Below are 18,908 nucleotides of genomic sequence, written 5' to 3'. Positions count from 1 at the left end.
AGCAACGGATGAAGTCTAGGTCCTCTTAGTCTGGTCTCTGCTTTCAAAACACATCAACACAGGACAAAAGACTGTGAAGACATCCTGTACAGGAGGTATGGCATATGGAATATATGGGAAAGCAGTAACAAGTAACTGAACTGCAATTCTTCATGTTATGAGCCATTAATCATGCAGTAATGACTGGCACATTTGTTGCTGTGGCTTCATACCGACCACCAGCATTCCCTAGAAAGCCGACCGCTTCCAAACTGGCTGCTCTGTCCTCAGCAGCTGTGAGTTTCCAAGCTGCCCAAAACAAGGACAGCTTCTTATAAATAGACAGCTTTTTTTGATCCAACTCTTCCCGTTGGAGCAAAGGCAAGCTGACCCTTGGCATCATATGTTTTGAGGCTATTTTGAGGTAACCACTCTGAAAGTAGTCAGCTTTCTATGGAGTGTTATTCTATGGAGCTGCTACAGTAACACAAATCGCCAACAATTGTGGCAAAACCAGTCGTTACTGCAATCATAAACTTCCTTTCCATGTAAATACACCAGATTGTAGTGATGGGGATGCATGGAAGAAAGTTGGTACTGTTCATTTATAAGGACACTGGGGAAAACAGAGGGTCCAACAGCATATAACAAATTGTTGCCTATCTCAAAAGTCAGGTCTTTAAAATAAGGTTTCACTCTCACTAATTCACCAGCTCTCTCTTTTTAAACTGTAATTTCGAGCTAATTTACTAATACTTCTGCAGGGAGACTAAACCAGCAAACACTGATTGAGTTTCTTCTGATTAGCACCAATCTCCAAAGCATGCAAAACCCCAGAGGGAAAAGATTGTTTTGTCTAAAAGGCAACTAATTGAAGCAGGACAATCTAAATATTGGGAGTCAGCAATTTCTAATTCTGCTGTCCCTCAACATATGTTGGTTTGGGGGAAATCACAAAGACTGGCTGATGAAAATGCATGCGTGCACCTGCTGGACCGAAATTAGGAGTTGCATGTGCAAATCGGGAAGCTGCGAAAAGCTCAGCCAATTATGCACCACATTATGCACATGCATCCACAAACACGAGCACAAGTGTGGAAAGGATATATTGTGCATCTTGATATAAGCCAAAGCGTACCCACAGCTCTGAAAAATCAATTCAGAAAAGTAAAGGATACAATTTCCCTATCCATATGTATTTCCGTGCTGGTATAAAGAGCTCTCTGCAGATTCGTTTTTAAATCTTGAAGCAGCAAGCTAAAGCCTGATCTACCAGAAAGCCCAAGAGCCCACTGCAGCACTAACAGGAAGGCTAACAGGCTGTTAGGTACCGATGCTATTCCTCCTGAAGTCTCAATCTGCTTCCACCTAGCAGCTGTTTCAGCTGGTAGGAGTCTAACTTCCATAGCATGAATAATAAGGAGAAAGTTGCAGGAACTGTAAATAACAGCCAGTTTCCTGCAATTCCAGCAGGCATTTATCAAGTCATGCAAAAATTTACTGGATAAATAGCTATTTATAGGCTGCTGGCCAAGAAGGACCTGAACAAAGCAGCAATTTCAAAGTCAGGCGACGCAAATAAACAGGGAAGGGACTGTCTTTTGTCTTGCAGTCATTACATCTAAATTTCCTCCCAAACAATGTAACATGAGAATGTGCTGCGTCAGCCAGTGAACTGTACACACTGCACCACCTACAATCACCAAATCAGTGCTCTCATCTGCCTGTTTTACAGTGTTTTGTAAACACATCCAGTTAAACCTTTTAGCCTTCCTGCAGAGACCGTTTCATCTGACACTCAAATACAACAAACTATTGGACCCTACTCAGTAATGGTAGAGACCAGTTCTGTGGAGGAAACAGTGAAGAATGTCTTCTCCAAGTGACAATACACAATGGTGCAGGAAGATAAAATATAACTACTCCAAGTTGGAGTTTAATCAGGACAACAAAATCCCTAAGTTTACAAAAGGAGTTCTGGAAACCAGCTCTTCAGTAGCCACATAGGTTCATGACCTTAGCTTTGTATTTCATCTAAAAAAACCCACCATTGTCTCTTTAGAACAGTGCTCTCCACCAGGAGAGTAGGATGTCACCTCACCAGTAATTGCTGGATTAGAAAGTCCCCACACTGCCCCTTCTTCAGGCAGGTATTATGGCAGGACCTGCTGGTCAGGCTAGCAGCTCATCTCTCCCATTGGCACAATCTCTCTGTGGTGATAGGAGCACACATCGACAGAAAACACTCCACTGCTGGGCAACTTCTTCCCACCTTACCCTCACCGTAGCGACTTCCAGTTCTCACAAATCCCCCACCCAAGTACTGCACACAGCGTACTTAGTCCAACCAACATAGTCTCAGTATGAAATGTGGGCCACAAAGGAGTTCTCACAGCACTTCACTTGTGTTTCAGTTTTACTGACGCAAACTAGATGAACTTCATATCCCCCAGCCTCTGATAAATGAGTTTATTTTAATGGTTTCATTGTTTTTTGTTAAGTTCTGTTAAAGGTAACGGGAAATGGTCAAGATCACAGGCCAAGCAGACTTGCACTCGCATACCTCAAAGCAGAGTTTAGACAGGCACATAACATTTGCACAGCTAGGGGAAAAACCTCATGGCCACTTTCCTATCACAAATCATAAAAAGTATTCTTGAACCCTGGAGCCACCTCTGTTCCAGGCTCTTGGAACAGAGGTGTCTGCAGAGGTGTTTGTTTGGCAGTCTATAGGCCTAGTAATGCTTATTTGCTGTCCAGAAAAATCCAACGTAACAGACCAGTAATACATCCAAGCCCTGTTTTTTGCAGTCTTTCCACATTTTGACCGATAAAATCAATAACGTACCATTTCCACGCATAGTGAGCAGTAGCTGAGTTGTTCTGATTTGATGTAAACAGCCCTAAGGGGCTTCTCTTTGAAGCACTTGTCACACGGACCAAATACAACTGCTAAAAAGGTCTGGTCACACATCTCTGCGGTTGGAGGGCTGAAAGAGAAGAAGAAGGTGGTGAGAGTGCGTTCCGGTCCAGCACAGAGCTCCCCACTTCTGCTCTGCTGGCTAATGCAGCTTAGACTGTATATAGACATCTGTAGGCTGGATAATCTCTCTCTGTGAATAATCTCTCCAGCTTGATGAACTGCCAATATATGCAAGACAGTCACATGCTCTGCTGATTATATTTTTACGAAGAAAACTACAAAGCAAAAAATTTATTTTGTGACAATGTGCACTGATTGCACAACGTGCACTGTGGACATGGATTCACTACATGCAGGAAATTACTTCTAGTTTTTACTTAACTTCTGTCAGCAGACAGTAATCAGAAATGCGTCACAGCAGCTGGATTTGTGAGAAATCTGCACTGATCAATATTTATTGGTTTTCCACTGCATTATTAATTATTCAGTATTATGCATTATTTTTGAAGCTGAAAAGATGACGCAGGATTCAGTCAGCAGCTACAAAAATATTATGAACAATGTGCTGCTTGAGCAGAAACCGATGTTTCAAGCACACTGAAAGCTGGGTCATTATGAACCCACTTTTGTTCTCAAGCCAAGTCTCTCTAACATCAAAGCACTATCATCAACAGAGAATTAAAAACTACTTGAGAGTCAGAAAAACAAACAAGAATAACAATGTAGTGTCATTTTTCTCTCTACATTTTTCATAGGGAGAGTGGGATCTTTCACCACTTCTAAAATGAAAGCTTTTAACATTATTTAGACGTACATAAATAATGAGTTTATGGTTAACAATTAGAAGAAGCTATTGCAAGACAGATTTAAATGGAGCAAAAGAAATTCAATGAGCTCTGCAGTTTTCAGAATTTGTTTGGCTGGACATCATACAAATAACAAACCGAACTTCATTCAATGCACCTGCCTGCATTCTGCTGCTTATTTGTAAGTTTTCAGTGAACTACGTGAAAAATGAGATGATAAACTCAGAAATCCTGCCCACATCCAAGACAGTAAGTTTTGCTGTTGTCCCCAGGAGATGCGTAACTTCATCCCAAAACATGTGGGAGGCAATCTGTCCTGATGGGAATTACAGCACATTCACCTGAAATTTGCATGGAGCTTTCAATCAGCTACACGCAGTCAAGGAGGTTTATATTCCATTTGATAAAAAGCAACAAATACATCCTGAAGTTTTTAACATGAGCCTGAGACCCCAAGCTGCCATGTTTTTAGGGAGCTTCTCTGTGTGAGTATTGCTCATAGCTTTAAACTGGCTACAGCACCACGGCTCAGTCCTACCAGCTTCTTAAAATTGGACATTTACAACTGAATAACCTGTAATTCCCAGCTTCTCAGAATTAGTGGTTCCCACTGAGGGCAACCTGGGGGACATAATCACAGATTTATGTGGTGCGAAGCCTCAAGCCACTGGGCCAACTAGACTTTGGGAGGAAAACGTCTACTTCAGATGAAGCGTAAAATGAAGGTATTACAGGGAAAAATGCCATCTTAGTTGAATAAAATACCATTACTAGATCTAGAGACTTTAGGCAAGGATCTATTAGGCTTGGAATAAATACTCTGGGCAGAGTTAATCTTTGATAAAGTGTGAGATTTACTGAAGTAACATGCAGGATGAATCATACCTGCTATCAGCGTTTTACTTAGGATAAGATTATGACATATTACAAAATTTCCCTACAAGCCAAGCCAAAAAAACTTTTGAATAATTAAAAAGCAGTATTATACCTGAAATTGTTTGTGACAATGATGGATTTGTATACTATTTTATTAAGACAGAAACTATTTAAACCAAGAGGTCTAAAAAGATTACAGCTTCTTTCACTGTAGCCTCAAATTTTAAACTTACTGGGTTCTTAACTTTACAGTAGAAGTTTAAAAACAGTAGTACAGTTATGCTACTTATAGAAAAATTCTGTACAATTGATCTTGTTGATGAATATTCAGAATTACTCACCTTTTCAAACAGCAAGAACCTGGAGATTCTCAAGATGACTAAAGCCGCGTGCAGCTGCTAACGCAGAAAGGCAACCTTCCTGTTAAGTCTTCTTAAAGGGTATTTAAAGCTCAGCCTCTCCAGTTGTATCGCCTCAGGTCACTTAGGTACCAACGATTATAGTTTAAAGGCTTTAACTGCCCTCTTTCAAAATATAAAATAAAGAACAGAAACTATTAGGCAAACCAGATCTTACCTGCCTGTCCCATACAGCAGCATTTTTTGGATGGTTTCCAAATGTTAAAGTTTAAACATGCTGGGGAGGTGACTGACAACTGATTTTTTCCTACTATCAAGTTGACAATCTGACAAATAACAATGTCAGTGTTAAGTCAATGTTCTCTCATACTATTAACAAGATTTAAAAGTCAATCAAATTGATTAGTGTCTACACTAGCTCTTCTTTGGATCCACTTTCACTATTCACTTGTTTTAATACAATCAATTAAAAAATCAGTAAGATCAAAAATTGCTGCTTTTTTGCACTCTTTTAAAAAAACTTGTGTTTTCGTATTTTTTCTCCCATCTGAAAAAAAGTGCTGAAGGTCACAACAACTATTGAGACTCTACTGAAGTTACTGAATCATGCCATTAGATGTTTGCATTTGAGAGATAAGAGGATCTTAGCCAAAATGTGAGGGGAAAAAAAAAGAAAAAAAAAACAGGACTCAGCCCAGCAGAGGCTTGAGTAGAAATAACCTTATCTTTTCCTGAAAGGAACCACCTATGCTACTGAGTCCTGTTCCCAAAAACTGCAGGAGTCACATGTCTAAATGCATCTAAAGATACCCAGAGATCTTACACATCTCTCCATAATCCATTTCAGTGCTTTCCCATGTCAGTAAGGATCATCATTTGACATTTTAGCATTTGAATGAAGTAACTTTCTCCATTACTATCATTCTAGGAAAGTAAGCCTCAGTAATGTTTTCTTCATCTATCTGCCTTCACTAAAACTGCTCCTTATGTCTAGAAGAATTACAGATAACAAACCGAATTTTGTACCCGGGTGCTGGTTGAAGGCATTAATGTCAGCAAAAGCAAGGTAACTTTCTGAAAGTGCAAAGCAGACACTGATGATTTTGAACTTCCTTTTTAAAAAAATATTTTGTTGTTTGCATACACAGTGTTACTATCAGGCTTCACACAAGCCTCTCGGAGTAACCTAGCATCAAATTGTCAGAACAATTTTCCTTGATAAGCAATTTTTGTCATACAGACATACATGCCTTCTGACACTTCCACGGGATGCAGATGCAAGAGTGGACTGTGATTTCACTCGTACTGTCCCAGTTAACAGACATACTGCTCCAGTAACTCTAAGAAAACTCTATATACAAATTACAGCAACAAAACTTGCTTGCATTAAAATATTTACAGAAGTTCATGAGGAGCCAAGGGCAGCATACCATTCTGACAGGAAGACACCTGATGTTACAGCAAAGCAACTGGACCATTAAATAAATGTTTCTGGTGCACTATGAAACTGACAGTATTCACTGATGTTCACACAGTTCCAGCTTCTTTCAAATGATCCCATACTGAAAACATAATTATTGCATCACTCAAAGCACTACAAATGGATTTAAAAGCTACTTTATTTAACAGATTAAAATACTGGTCTATCTACATGTCTGTGGTATTTTGTACAGCTTTTATTGTTATTCAACAAACCACAAAATTTTTCCTTCATGTATTTTGAATATCTCTGTCAATATCACCATGAATATTTCACTGTACATAGTAAATACCAAGAACACTGAATAGCAAGAATGATTCCTTCTTTATATTTACAGATTGTTCCATGAAATTAAACAAGTAGTACTAATGTGTAATAAAAAAAATTAAATCAAATCCATTGTTTCTTCTTGTAATATTTAAATTAACTAAATCAATTAGAATCCCTTAAATATTTCAAAGCTTTTCGCAATTTAAATAACTATGTCTAGTAGACTGGCTAGAAAACTAACTTTATTTACTGAGGAATCTCTAAGGACAGTCATCATTGTGGTGAAGGGAATGCTGTTTCTCCAGTTGTTCTGACAGGGTCCAGTACTAAATGACATTACTGTCTGTTGCATTCTGACTACAGGGAGAAGGGTGAACAAAGCAAAAAGGGGATCACTTCGGCTTCTAATGATCCTGCACTTGAAATGAAATAAAGATGGAGTCTAAGGAATTAAGCTTGGTTTATCAGTAAGACCAGCCCCCAGTAGGTACATTCACTCCTACTCAGTGTTTGGACTGGAAGAGGGAAAACAGCAAAAAAGCAAGCAAGAAAGATGTGCACGTGTGTGCATGCTCAGTGCATATTCTGAGATACACTGCACTAGAGATGGACCCAAACGAGGAGATGACTCCTGTTCTTCAGAGAAACAGGCTTGTAATTAAGCCTGGATCATGACATCAATTTTATATCCAACTTTTCTACTGTAACAACAACTCTGAAAACCCAGACTTGTCACTGCAGCCAGCAAAACCGAAATGTGTCTTCAAGAAGAGCACCCAAATCCTGCCCCTGGTGCAAGAGCTGTCTGGTGGCCTGAGCTGCCATGCAAGCACTCGGTGAGCCAAGCCAGCAGGACTACAAAAAGACAACATGGGTTTGGAACAGAAATCCTCTTAGACTGATCTCGCTTCCCCAGTTTCAATGTAGCTATTTATATTGATATTTTTTTTTAAACAATTGTTGAAGAACCTTCCCTTCCACTACAGTCTTTTGGAGGAACTATTATAAAAGACTGCTTTTATGAAAGGAATAAAGGGTATAAGAAGTATAGAAGGGCAAGAGCTGCTGTAAAACAGAACCAGTATTCCAAGGCAATGAACAGAATTACCCTGGAAAAAATTGTTACAGGAAGTGAAGTTGAGGAAAATTGTAAAATAATAACATTTGTCACATGGGAGTCTTCCCTCCTGACTGGTGCTGACAAGGCACCAATGCAAACTTGTCAGAAAATGCTTTTCTTGTCAGGTTTGGGCTAAAAACCTATATATATAGGTATAAACCTATACGGTTAGCTTTCTTTCCAGCTGATGATATACAGTCATCATTGCAGGACTGGAATGAAAGGAGAAAAGTAAGAAAAAAGAGAATGAATCACAAGCTGAAATTATTCCTACTTTTCACGTCTTGACTCAATGAACAAGTTTTTAACAGGTTAATTCACCACAAGCTGCCATACAATCCACCAGCTGCAGAAACGAACCATGAAAGTCTGCCTGTCTTTATATAGTCTCTGAGGAAATACCAGTGCATCGGTTTTACTAAACCCTTGTGAGAAAGCCAAGTTTGAAGCTGCTGGGGACTTGTATCATTTCCAAGGCATGTGGAGAGGGGGTGAAAGGAAACGTCACTTGAAAGAGATATTTGGTATCAAGCATCAGCTGTGGAGCATCCTCACGATTGTTTAGCATAGCCTGAAATTATAACAGAAAGGGTAAGAAAATATCATATTAAGAATCAAAGGAAAACCAGTACATTGTTTGCTTCTCATTGCAAATCTTACTTTCACATGACGTTAAGGAGACTTGTTTTGATCAGTTCCAAATATCTAGAAGCTGAGCAACTTAGCAGTAATATGATGTAGCTTGAATATGATAAATAATATTTGTAGCTCTTACCTGGACTTTACGAACAAATGACGGACTCACTCTTTTCTCAAAATCATCTATTGGAGTGTATGAGTTGAGGATTTTAACTATCTGTTCAAATTACAAAAGACTATTTTAGTATGTCACAAAAAGTGAGAAGACAAAAAGAAAAAAACATTAGTATGACATCTTTATTGATATTTAATGGAAGTTTCAGTATGAATTTTACAATAAGAGAATTTTGACTGGTCACATAATGAGTTGTTACATATATAATGATTGTTATGACTCATTTTCAGAGGTGTCAGCAGGATCAAGGAGATGAAGAAAAAGCTGAATCAATCAATAGAAACCAAAAAAAGCCTGTGACAAAGTAAAGAAAATACACTGTGAAATAAAAAACACGGGATAGAACAAAGTATTCACCACGGGAGCAGTTAAAACACTAACAATTAGGAATAAAGAATTAAAAAAAATCAGTTTAACAAGTGGTGATGTGGAATGCTGAAGAATGTGTTTTTATAAAAGGAAAGGCCGATAGCTCTTTGCAATAAATTATTTTAGATAGCTAAGATTCTGCAATTGGTCCTGCTGGAAGAAAACAGATGGTTCATTACCTGCACAGTAGAAAGAGATGTGCAGTGTTCACATATTTCCTTGGCATCATCATCTGTGATCTTTTTGACCTGAAGGAGCCAGGCTGCTTGAGACAGAGGCTCCAAAGTTTCTTTGGCACTGCTGTTTTGAAGATTCTTGTCCTTAAGCCATTCTTCCAAGAAGCTGATATTACATCTGGGTTAAACCATGAACAGACAACAGAAATGTCAGGTTCCCCCTAATAAGCAAGTTACACTAAAGACTTCTAAAGAAGGAATGCTCCTCTAATCCAGTGGTTTTTCACCTTTTAAGTTAAAAACCATACATGTAGATCATAAAAATCAAACCATTAATAGTTTATGGATCTGTAAGTTTAATCTCTTCTGTATTTCAATCCTTTTTATGTTTTTGTTTCTTAAAGCTTGGATAATATAAAGCAAGTTATTAGTTTAGGCATTTACAGAAAATTGCTAGTGTATTTCCTATTACACTGTACCACTATATGTAGCACTGTAGCACTACATGTCTTTAAAATAACCGTTTACAACTGAGCTCATACAGGAAATGAGAACAATCTTTGCACATTACAAAGCAGGGCCAGGCTTATAACTGATGACCTAAAGGTTTTATCAGCTTTCTTCTACTAGTATTCCCAGATGGGTGAAGATTTTACTGATTTTCCTTTCACCTTAGTCTGCAGGCTGTCTAATGGAGAACAAATGAACTGTATATTCTGTAAAACAGTTAAGAGCATGTTCTCTTTTGATGCTTGTGAGGACAGATGATGCCCAATCTAAACCCTCACAGGCTCTGTCTCAGTGCCTCTCTCATCACAGAGCATGAAAAATGCAAGTCAGTTTTTGTCCATCTGCCAGTGAGGGGATGCTGCACCTGTTTACCATAGTAAGAAAGACTTAAAAATACTATTCATCACATCATGAGTGAACCAGCATGGAAAGAATCCTAAACATGTCTGACTTAAAGCTCCAGACTGTAATTTTCTTTGTCTCTTCCTCCATTAGTGTTTCCATAGAGAGAAAAATTTGTAATACTTTATGTTGAGAAAGCTCAGCCCAAAAGGCAAAGATCTATTTTTTCAAAAAGAGTAGAAAACAATTAGTTACTTCCAGTAGATTGGTTACAGAATATCCAGCGACTTAGCAATAAAGGCCATTACACAAAAGTGTTAAAAACTTATTCTCAAGCAACTGCTTGTAGAAACTTTACTGGCTTTACCTTATCTGCATTCCTTTCCTACATGAGCACATGTCCTTGCGGAGGAAGAGACTATTGAGGGTGATAGCTCCAATCAGAAAGAAAAGCTGCTTCACTGCCTGCTTTAGAAGCTCAGAGTCCAAGCCATTCTGGCACATAGTACTATAAAAATAGCTGAGCTGTTGCAGGATAGAGGTCATTGTGTAGGTATCTGTGTCGTCTATACTAGAAGAACGTTTACGGAATCCCGTAGGTTTCAAGCCAGAAATTCCCTGAAGACTTTCATATTCCAGCATGCCTGGTACTGAAAGACAACAGAAAATAATGGATAAGGCCAACACTCCTAAGGCTCCTTTCAGTTATGTTAACTATTATTGAAAAAAACCTACTTGTAAATGATACAAGAAAAATAAGACACTGACAAAGGTTTCTGGAGTACACAAATTTTAAAAAGCCTTTTGTTTCTGTAGAACGTTGATCAGTTTCAAAGCATTATTCTGCACCAGGAAATGTCTTTCCAAACCCTGTGGGGATGTACCAATTCAGTAGAATTTGTACATGCAGAAACACACATACAGGTACACGTATGTATAAACGAACAGGAGAAGGAAGCGTGCCCCATCCTTTGCCTCCATATATAAGCTTAAATCAAACGCTTCACAAACTACATTTAAGTCTGTTTGGGTTGTCGCTGTCTTACCGATCATGGGCTGAATGTTGTTCTCCATTACAATAATGAATTGGTGATAGATACGAATGGCCAAATCACTGAGAATTTGTCTGTATTCTGAGAGATCAAAATGCTTCAAACAGTTCTTATTCTGACGTGGAGTGTTACTCTTCATAAATTCCTACAAGTAAGTTGTAAATATAATTATTAGAAATCACACAACATTATAATTGTTACTATAATGTAATATATGTATTAGAATAACTCATTCCGTCTCTGGAAAGAGAATGAGACTCATCTCAGAATGAATCAAAGCTACAGCTAACTCCAATGGATGCTTCCAGTTCTGGGCTTCCTGTACTTAATTTTCCAATTTATGTTGATGTTTACTCTGTTCCAAAAGTCCACTAAAGCCAAAGAAAAGACATGCATAGATTTCAATGAACTCTGGAGCAATTCCTAGATCACTTAAACAGAAAGCAACCTCCACCCCCATACAACCCTCACCCCCTTCCCCCCAAAAAACAGACAAGATGCCGCTTTGAAACTATGTAGGGAAAAATAAATATTACATTTTATTGCAACAAAGGAATCTCATTTTTGTACTTATCAGGAAAGTTCTGACTTCAAAAGTCTAGACTGAATCCTAGCTTGTGTGAACTCCTGAATGTTCATTACAAATAGAGATTAAAACTCTACATTCTAGATTCAGCCCTTTCCCTACCACTGCAACTGTATTATAAAAGACTGTTACTGATTAAGGTTTAATGCTTTCAATTCTACAGTGTTCTTTATCGATATGACCACAAGAGGGAGTATCGTTGTTTAGACAGTACACAGTCACTGTGATTCCAAGGCTTTATGGTACCTCTTGGCTTTAATCCTGAAGACTATATTCTTATGTGCCTATGCAATTTCAGTTCAGTCTACCTAAGTTTGTAAAGCCTAGCAATAAAATATAGATATATGTAGCTCGACATCTGAAGTCCAGCCCACATTAAACTCAAATTAAGTAGCAGTTTCCACATCATGTCTTTAACCTACTTTAGCACTTTTAAGTTTCCTCGATTTCACTTGATCTGTTAGTTCTACACTGTCTTATTATTTGTGTAAGACATATAACATCACTGCAGAGCAATATGAATATCTAAATATCTGGAAGGAACAGTGATGAGCTAGTGAATAATTACCTGTTATCACTATTTTAAATTCCAATTAAAGTCTGTCACAAGTAAAGTAATGGAATTATTTGATAAAATCATTCCTACCTCTTCCCCGCTGTACTGCTTCAAACAGTTAAGAAAATAATATGTATTGGAAAGCCAAAAGGACAACATCTCAAAGTCTTCTGAATGTTCCTGAAAATTATAAGTAACACAGCTTTATAATGGTAATGTCTCATGAAGTTAATTTAATAACTAAAGAGCATTACAGAATTGGTATCACAGAGCCCATATATAGCAGAAGGAGCACACAGCACCTGTAACATGCTAACTGAGCAAATCATTCTGAGTTTTCAGGCTAATATACATATAGCAAAGACCCCTCTTATCTTGTAAACACTGTTTAAGTCTTCTTAAATGACGGCCTGGCTACGTAAGTCTGAACCAAACAGTTTTACAAATTTCTATGTATAGTGTTGGAGCGTACTAGAGGCCTTGCTGCAAAAAAGTGTGAACAATGCCTGTGTACATGGACGAAACTGAACTACATATAATTTTAACTGTATCTGGTTTTTTATTTATTTTTGTTAGTTAAGTAAGCAGAAGCTTTTCTAATGCATAAACTGTGGTATAAATATGTTTGAGAACAAACTACAGGCCTTCTCTATACAACAAATTCAACTGCATAAACCAAAGTCCCTCACTGCTAGTGCTACAAATCATGCCTTGTGTTTTACTGCATTTTAAATCCATAATAAAACGTTCACTTAGCTGAATTTGTTATGTAGATCAGACAACAGGCTAACGATTCTTGTTTATAACGATTTTGTAAATTGGCTGGCAACGTAAGTTTAATCATTTGGGTACTAAAGCTGCAGTACAAAATGACATGTCAGAAAAAATAACACTGGTAGAAAAGCAGTGCAAAAATCTCTTAAAATTTCAATACCTGCCTGCTACCAAACATACTGACCTTCACTTCTGTCCATCTGACTTTTACCAGAGCTGAAAGCAGAGCTGCACTCCACCTAATTAGCTACTCATTGTAAAATGCTTTATTTTGTCAACAAAATCTTCAAATAAAAATAATTTCTCTTAATGCATTCTGTGTTGAGCACAGTAGAACCTTACCCAGAGGCTTTACAGGCACACAACTACAAACTACAAGACCTAATGGTTATTGTTCTATTATAGGAATACTAGCCAATCGAAGTGTGAGCATTCCCCGGGTATCATGCATGCATCTGGTAAAAGTTACATTAAAAATAAAATAGTACAATACAGCCAAACATATTTCCTACCTTAACCACTTGTTTGATACCATCAATGGTTACATTCATGAAAGATTTCAGCATGTCAGCATCATTCAGGTAATCTGCATACCTCACACACATGAACAGGATGTGAGCTGGAAGGCCAGGTATCATATTAACTACAACTCCACGTGGCTTTAAATCTGCATAAAGGAGAGTCGTCCGGTTTATTATATAAAAATTCAATGATTCAATGTATCATTCTGAAAAAGACAAGCACTGTGGAGTTTATTTCTTCAGTGACCAGTCACCTGATTTACTGATTGCTTGCTTCTGAAAACTTCTGTAACAGTATTGTTCATATGAGTATTAATTAAGTTTTCCAAAGTAATAGGAGAGTTATTGTAGCTAAGGTCCAGCATGGGCTACGCCAGACAGGACAGCTTCAAAAAGCACTTTGCATTTAACTACCCACTGGAGGCCCCACCAAATTCTGGCGTTGCTTAATGATACATAAGACAAACACTACGAGGCTGAAGCAGGCGAGAAAAGAAAAAAGATGTTGTTTCCAAACAGCAATTTATAAGGGTACTTAGGTACATGGAAAATTTGTCGACTTCGCTATTAATTGTAAGCTAACGCAAAAAGCTGGTGTGGCAGTAAGATGGATATGGTTAAGTAAGTCAGAGGAAGGACAAAATTCCTCTACAAGAAAAACATGCAAGTACAGTTCCCCTCAGTGAAGGGAATGATATGGGAAGGACAGGCAGGAGAGTAATCCATCACACAGGGATATAAGCCCAGTGACTTACAGACTTAGTAGACGACCAGAAGAAAGTAAATTCAAGTCCCTGGAGTGCTCCTGAGATTTATAGCTTTATAAGTGAATAAATAATAAGAAAGATAATAGAGTCAGCATTATGTACAGTCAGATTTTTATGCAGACAAAGCAATTCTATATTTGAAATGACCAGCAGTAGAAAAAGAGCAAGATAGAACCTTCAAGTCGTATCGGTGGTAAAAGAGTGAAAAAAGGCAACTTTGAATGTAAATGAAATACAGCGCCTTGTAGTTTTTGTTGTAGTATTCTAGACTTCTGATCATTGACTACTGATAAGACTTGAAGTGTTACTAAAATACCAAGGATCAGATTTTGAATGATCCTGTCTTCGTCCTCTTTTTTGTACTCCATCATTCCAACGTACTCTTTGGGCAAAGCTGGTGCATGAGCTTCAGCTGTCAAACACAAACACACTGTTACCAGCAGGTAAATGGCTAGGCTAACGTTCATGTTAGAACAAGCAACTGGAAAAAACACTTTTTCTCTATAATGAGCAGAGTATGGGCCCTGTTCACAGTAACAGTCTTAGCTTGTGGTTCCACACATTATGAGTTAAATGGCATTTATAATATTAACGCGATTAGTTTCACTGGATTCAGTGGAATTACTTGCATTAATGAGACAAATAAAAATTAGCCAGCTCTGCAATGTTTTGAAGTGGACTATACAGTGAAGAATTACTTGCTATATAGGAACTTTGTACAAAGTAATTTCAAATCAGGAACCATCTGCCATTTGAAGGTAACAGGAGGGGCTACTCATCTGATGCAAAGCTAACACTTGGTTGGCTCAGAGACAGTTTGTGTAAGGGAACGCATTAACTTTTGTTGACAGAACCTGATGCCCCTGGATTAATCTTTTATCATATAGTCTAGGTCCCACACACCCCCATTATTTAGCTAAAAAAAAATACAAGAAAGGGCTTTTATGTAGTTTCTGTTGACGGTTTTCTGGTGCTTTTTTTCTGAAGTTTTAAAATTTCTAACCCCACCTCCAGCCCTACCTTCTTTTTTTTTTCTTTTAATTTACTTTTTCAAACACAAACTGAACATCCAAATCTGTATTAAAAAAAAGAAAAAAGTAGCAGTATCTTACTTTTTTCAATAGTCTTGGTAAGAGTTTTGATCTGATCCTCCAATTTTTTTATTATTCTATCTTTCATGTCGAGTTTTTCTTCAAGATCCTGTAATAATCAAAGTCAGTGAGTTCAGAGCAACCACAATTAAAAAATGTCTTCTACTGCTACATGTTATTGTCACAATTAAAGAGCACTATGATGTGCTTTAAATTATATTTGGTGGAAGAAATGTGAAACCTTCGTATCTTTTTTTCTCCTTCAATGAATTGACAAAACATCCTACCCATACCATGAAACCATGATTTTTTTTCTTTTTATCCTGCATTTCAGGTACAGTTTCTGAGCAACAGTTTCATTTCCTCACCATGTTTTCCACAGTAAGTCGAGTTGTTTCTTGCTTTATCTTGCTTTTTACTTCATCCTGGATTTCATCTTGCATCAAACCATTGCTCAGCCCCTCAATTTCTTGGGTTGTGACTTTCAGTCTCTTTTTTTCTGTTACGTCTATTTCATTCTGGGCCTCATTTGTTCTAAGAATAGATAGGAAGCTTTGTCTCTTATTCTTTCATTAAAGCATAGTTGTATCATACTTGTCCATTACTTATTAGCTACACACACAGCTGTAAGGCAAATCTTACACTGGATGTGGTCCTTTAAAGAGTTTAAGTAACTGTTACCCCAGCTTATGGCAACTACTTTTCTTATATTAAAAAAAAAAAAGAAGAATACATATATATTTACCGTCTTTGTGTTCTATCCCCTTCTAGCTCATAGTGCAGCCGATTAGACATCTCTTTCATTTTTTTTTCAGTAACAATTAGCAACCAAGCCCAAAACAAAAGAAAAACAACAAAATCACATTAGCTTACTGTTCTGTACTAGTACTTAGTAAATCTCTCTTTACACTCATAATTTTGTTTCATCTAACAAAATTGAATGACATGCCAGATAATGTATCTCACTGTTCCACACTGCATAGAAGATTTTATGGGATGGGGAATTTTGAGGCTACTAACTTCTTGCAGTTGGCAGTAAAACTACTGGCAAATTTTAAATCAATTGATTAGGAAGACAATTCAGTTAGAGAGAGACTCAGAAACCACAGCAAAGTATGTTTTCCTGCATTTAGAAGAACTTTCCAACAAGCAAATTTAGCAAGAACTTTCCCTCTTGTCTCCCACTCTGAATTTTTCAACACCCTCTGAAGTCCATCTCATAGAGTATGCCTTAAGTTCCAAAACATTTTTCCTTTTTATGACTGTTTCCAAACGGTACACTCCATTGCATGTATTCTTAGCAGAGCCCTACTGTACTTGCAGACATCCAAATCATAGAGATAAATGACCTAAAAAAGGTTAAAATAAATACACATACTTTCATATATATTATTTTTTAATAGTAGAGATATAAACTACACATTTTTTTCATGATTTTTCTTACATTTTACTACCAAGAAAGTAAGTATTAAGGCAATTAAATTATTACATAATATTGCTTCAGCTTTTAAAGATTCACATATAGGGAATTCAACATGTTAATCTTAAACAAACATTAGACCAGGGACCATACTGGTACTTTACCTTTCAACTTTACAGTCTGTTCTTGAAGACGGTTTTCAAGCTCTAATTTTTGACTTTCAAGTTCAGAAACTTGCTGTTTAAGATCTGGGATCACCTATTAGAGAAAAAGGAGATTTGGGTATTTCAGCACCTTCCTTTTTTTTTCAAATGTCTGCAATAGTTCCTGTGACACTGGAAGACTTTCAACTGCAAATAGTCAAAGACTGGGGAGACCCTGTGGGGGAGGACTGCTACCTGCTTTCTTGAGTTGTTTAACTTTTCTGGAGGCACCTGCTGCTGGCCACTTAAAAATGAAATGGTGAGCTAATTACATGTTTGGACTGGCCCAGCACTATGATTCTTCTGTTCTAGTTTAAAGCAAATTACACCGTGGCTTTAATTTCCCTAGCTCAATTTACAGTGGAAAAAACCTCAGTATGTTATAAAATCATATTTTAAAAATAACCTTTATATTTTCAATTTTAGTAACTTTGTTTTGAAAATATTTCTTTAGATATTTTGAACTCAGCAGAAAAATAATATGGTCTATACTATCTTCTGGAGTAACAGCACTTCCTTGTGTCAGATAGGTTTTACAAAGTACCAATAATTAGACTCCTAAGCCTGACCTGCAATTTGTTAGCAACTCGACGTGCCAAGCCGCCCTCTGGTGGGGAGAGCCTCGGAACTGTACAAAGCTTTAACCACCACAAATCCCACAGGAATCTGGTTTTTCACTATCACATCATAGAACTTGCTGGCCTGGCAGGCAGAAATTGCTTTAAAGAGGCTTTTGAGAAAAAGATGCTAATTTCTGTCTCCTCGCTACAGGGAAAGAATGAAGTAACTACATTCTGTACTGGAATTCCTCAGTACAATGAAAATTGGAGCTGGCTGCTGAGGGCTGACCCAGGCACCCACAGAGCTGCTCACTGCCCCCCTACCTCCACCCCACACCCCCCAGAACAGGGAAGAGAATAGGAAGAGCAGAAGCGAGAAAACATCTGGGTCCAGATAAAGCCAAACACCCCTTCTTCCTCTGCCTTAGATGAGCACAGTATTATATGGTAGGGGGATACCCTTCTGACCAGCTCAGGTTGGCTGTTTTACCTACAAATCCAAAATGCAACGTCATATGGACTTCTACAAAGAAACTGAACTCCATCCCAGACAGACCCAGTATGCTGCTACAATACTGACCCATAGAAAGTTACAGTATCACAAAACTGCTTCTCATTAAGTCTCAAATACTGAAAGTGTTCCATCAGAAAAAAATAAATGGCCTGACCAAAAACCAGCTTTTTTTCTTTTAATTATCAGATGAGAAGTCTAAATTAGGTAGGTATTAAAAAAGGTATGATGAGCTAACTTTCTGGTAGCGGCTAAACTTCTGATTCATTTTTAGTTATAATTTTGTGTAAATAAAAAACATAAACACTTGTTTCTTCATGACTTCCAGTATAAAGCTGCATATCTGTAGAAATTATTACACCTCTCAAAAGTTCCAACTTAAAAATATTTGTAGGAGCTCAGTTATTGACATCTTGGCAACATTTTGAAGTTCAAAACATCTTTTATAAAATCTGAATATTCTGTCACATAAACGTACAAAGGTTCAAACGCATTCTAAAGACACTCAGTGTCTTCCTTGCTATCAAGAGCAGAAGCCAAAGCCTGTGTGTGCACTACACATCAAGTCAGAGTTTGTAAACTGGTATTTCGCCATTCTGGGATTAGAATCAAATCTCCATTCAGGTTTATGCAAAAGAAAATGCAAAAAGCCTGTGTGAGGCTGCCCCAAGAAGTTGTACACTCAGACAATAAATCTGTCTGCCTCCTGACACAGTACCCCAGCTTGCAGGGAAGGAGCCTGTAGATCTGCAATCTTAGATGGCCCTATCTATTCGAGTTGAGCTTTGAGATTTCAAGGACACCACCACAAGATTTTGAGGGCTTTGTGCCACAAACACATTT

General features: G+C 37.7%; 1 protein-coding gene across 1 annotated transcript in view; it reads right to left on the bottom strand.

Annotated features, from left to right (window-relative positions):
- Positions 1–6,561: 6,561 nt before the first annotated feature.
- Positions 6,562–18,908, bottom strand: part of MYO5C (myosin VC) — a 35,473-nt gene continuing 23,126 nt past the window's right edge. Inside the window, exons 30-41 of the mRNA XM_014944787.1 lie at positions 16,956–17,049; positions 16,117–16,168; positions 15,740–15,905; positions 15,393–15,480; positions 14,597–14,692; positions 13,505–13,659; positions 12,309–12,398; positions 11,071–11,221; positions 10,392–10,674; positions 9,176–9,350; positions 8,589–8,669; positions 6,562–8,384 (exon numbers count right to left, since the gene is read on the bottom strand). Coding sequence (XP_014800273.1) covers positions 8,232–8,384; positions 8,589–8,669; positions 9,176–9,350; positions 10,392–10,674; positions 11,071–11,221; positions 12,309–12,398; positions 13,505–13,659; positions 14,597–14,692; positions 15,393–15,480; positions 15,740–15,905; positions 16,117–16,168; positions 16,956–17,049 — 1,584 coding nt within the window. The 3' untranslated portion in view covers positions 6,562–8,231. The remainder of the gene's footprint in view (positions 8,385–8,588; positions 8,670–9,175; positions 9,351–10,391; positions 10,675–11,070; positions 11,222–12,308; positions 12,399–13,504; positions 13,660–14,596; positions 14,693–15,392; positions 15,481–15,739; positions 15,906–16,116; positions 16,169–16,955; positions 17,050–18,908) is intronic.

Source organism: Calidris pugnax, unplaced genomic scaffold (genome assembly GCF_001431845.1).
Source record: "Calidris pugnax isolate Ruff unplaced genomic scaffold, ASM143184v1 scaffold70, whole genome shotgun sequence".
Taxonomy (NCBI): Eukaryota; Metazoa; Chordata; class Aves; order Charadriiformes; family Scolopacidae; genus Calidris; species Calidris pugnax.
The sequence above is the reverse complement of the archived record's forward strand: the minus strand, read 5'-3'. Positions and strand labels throughout refer to the sequence as shown.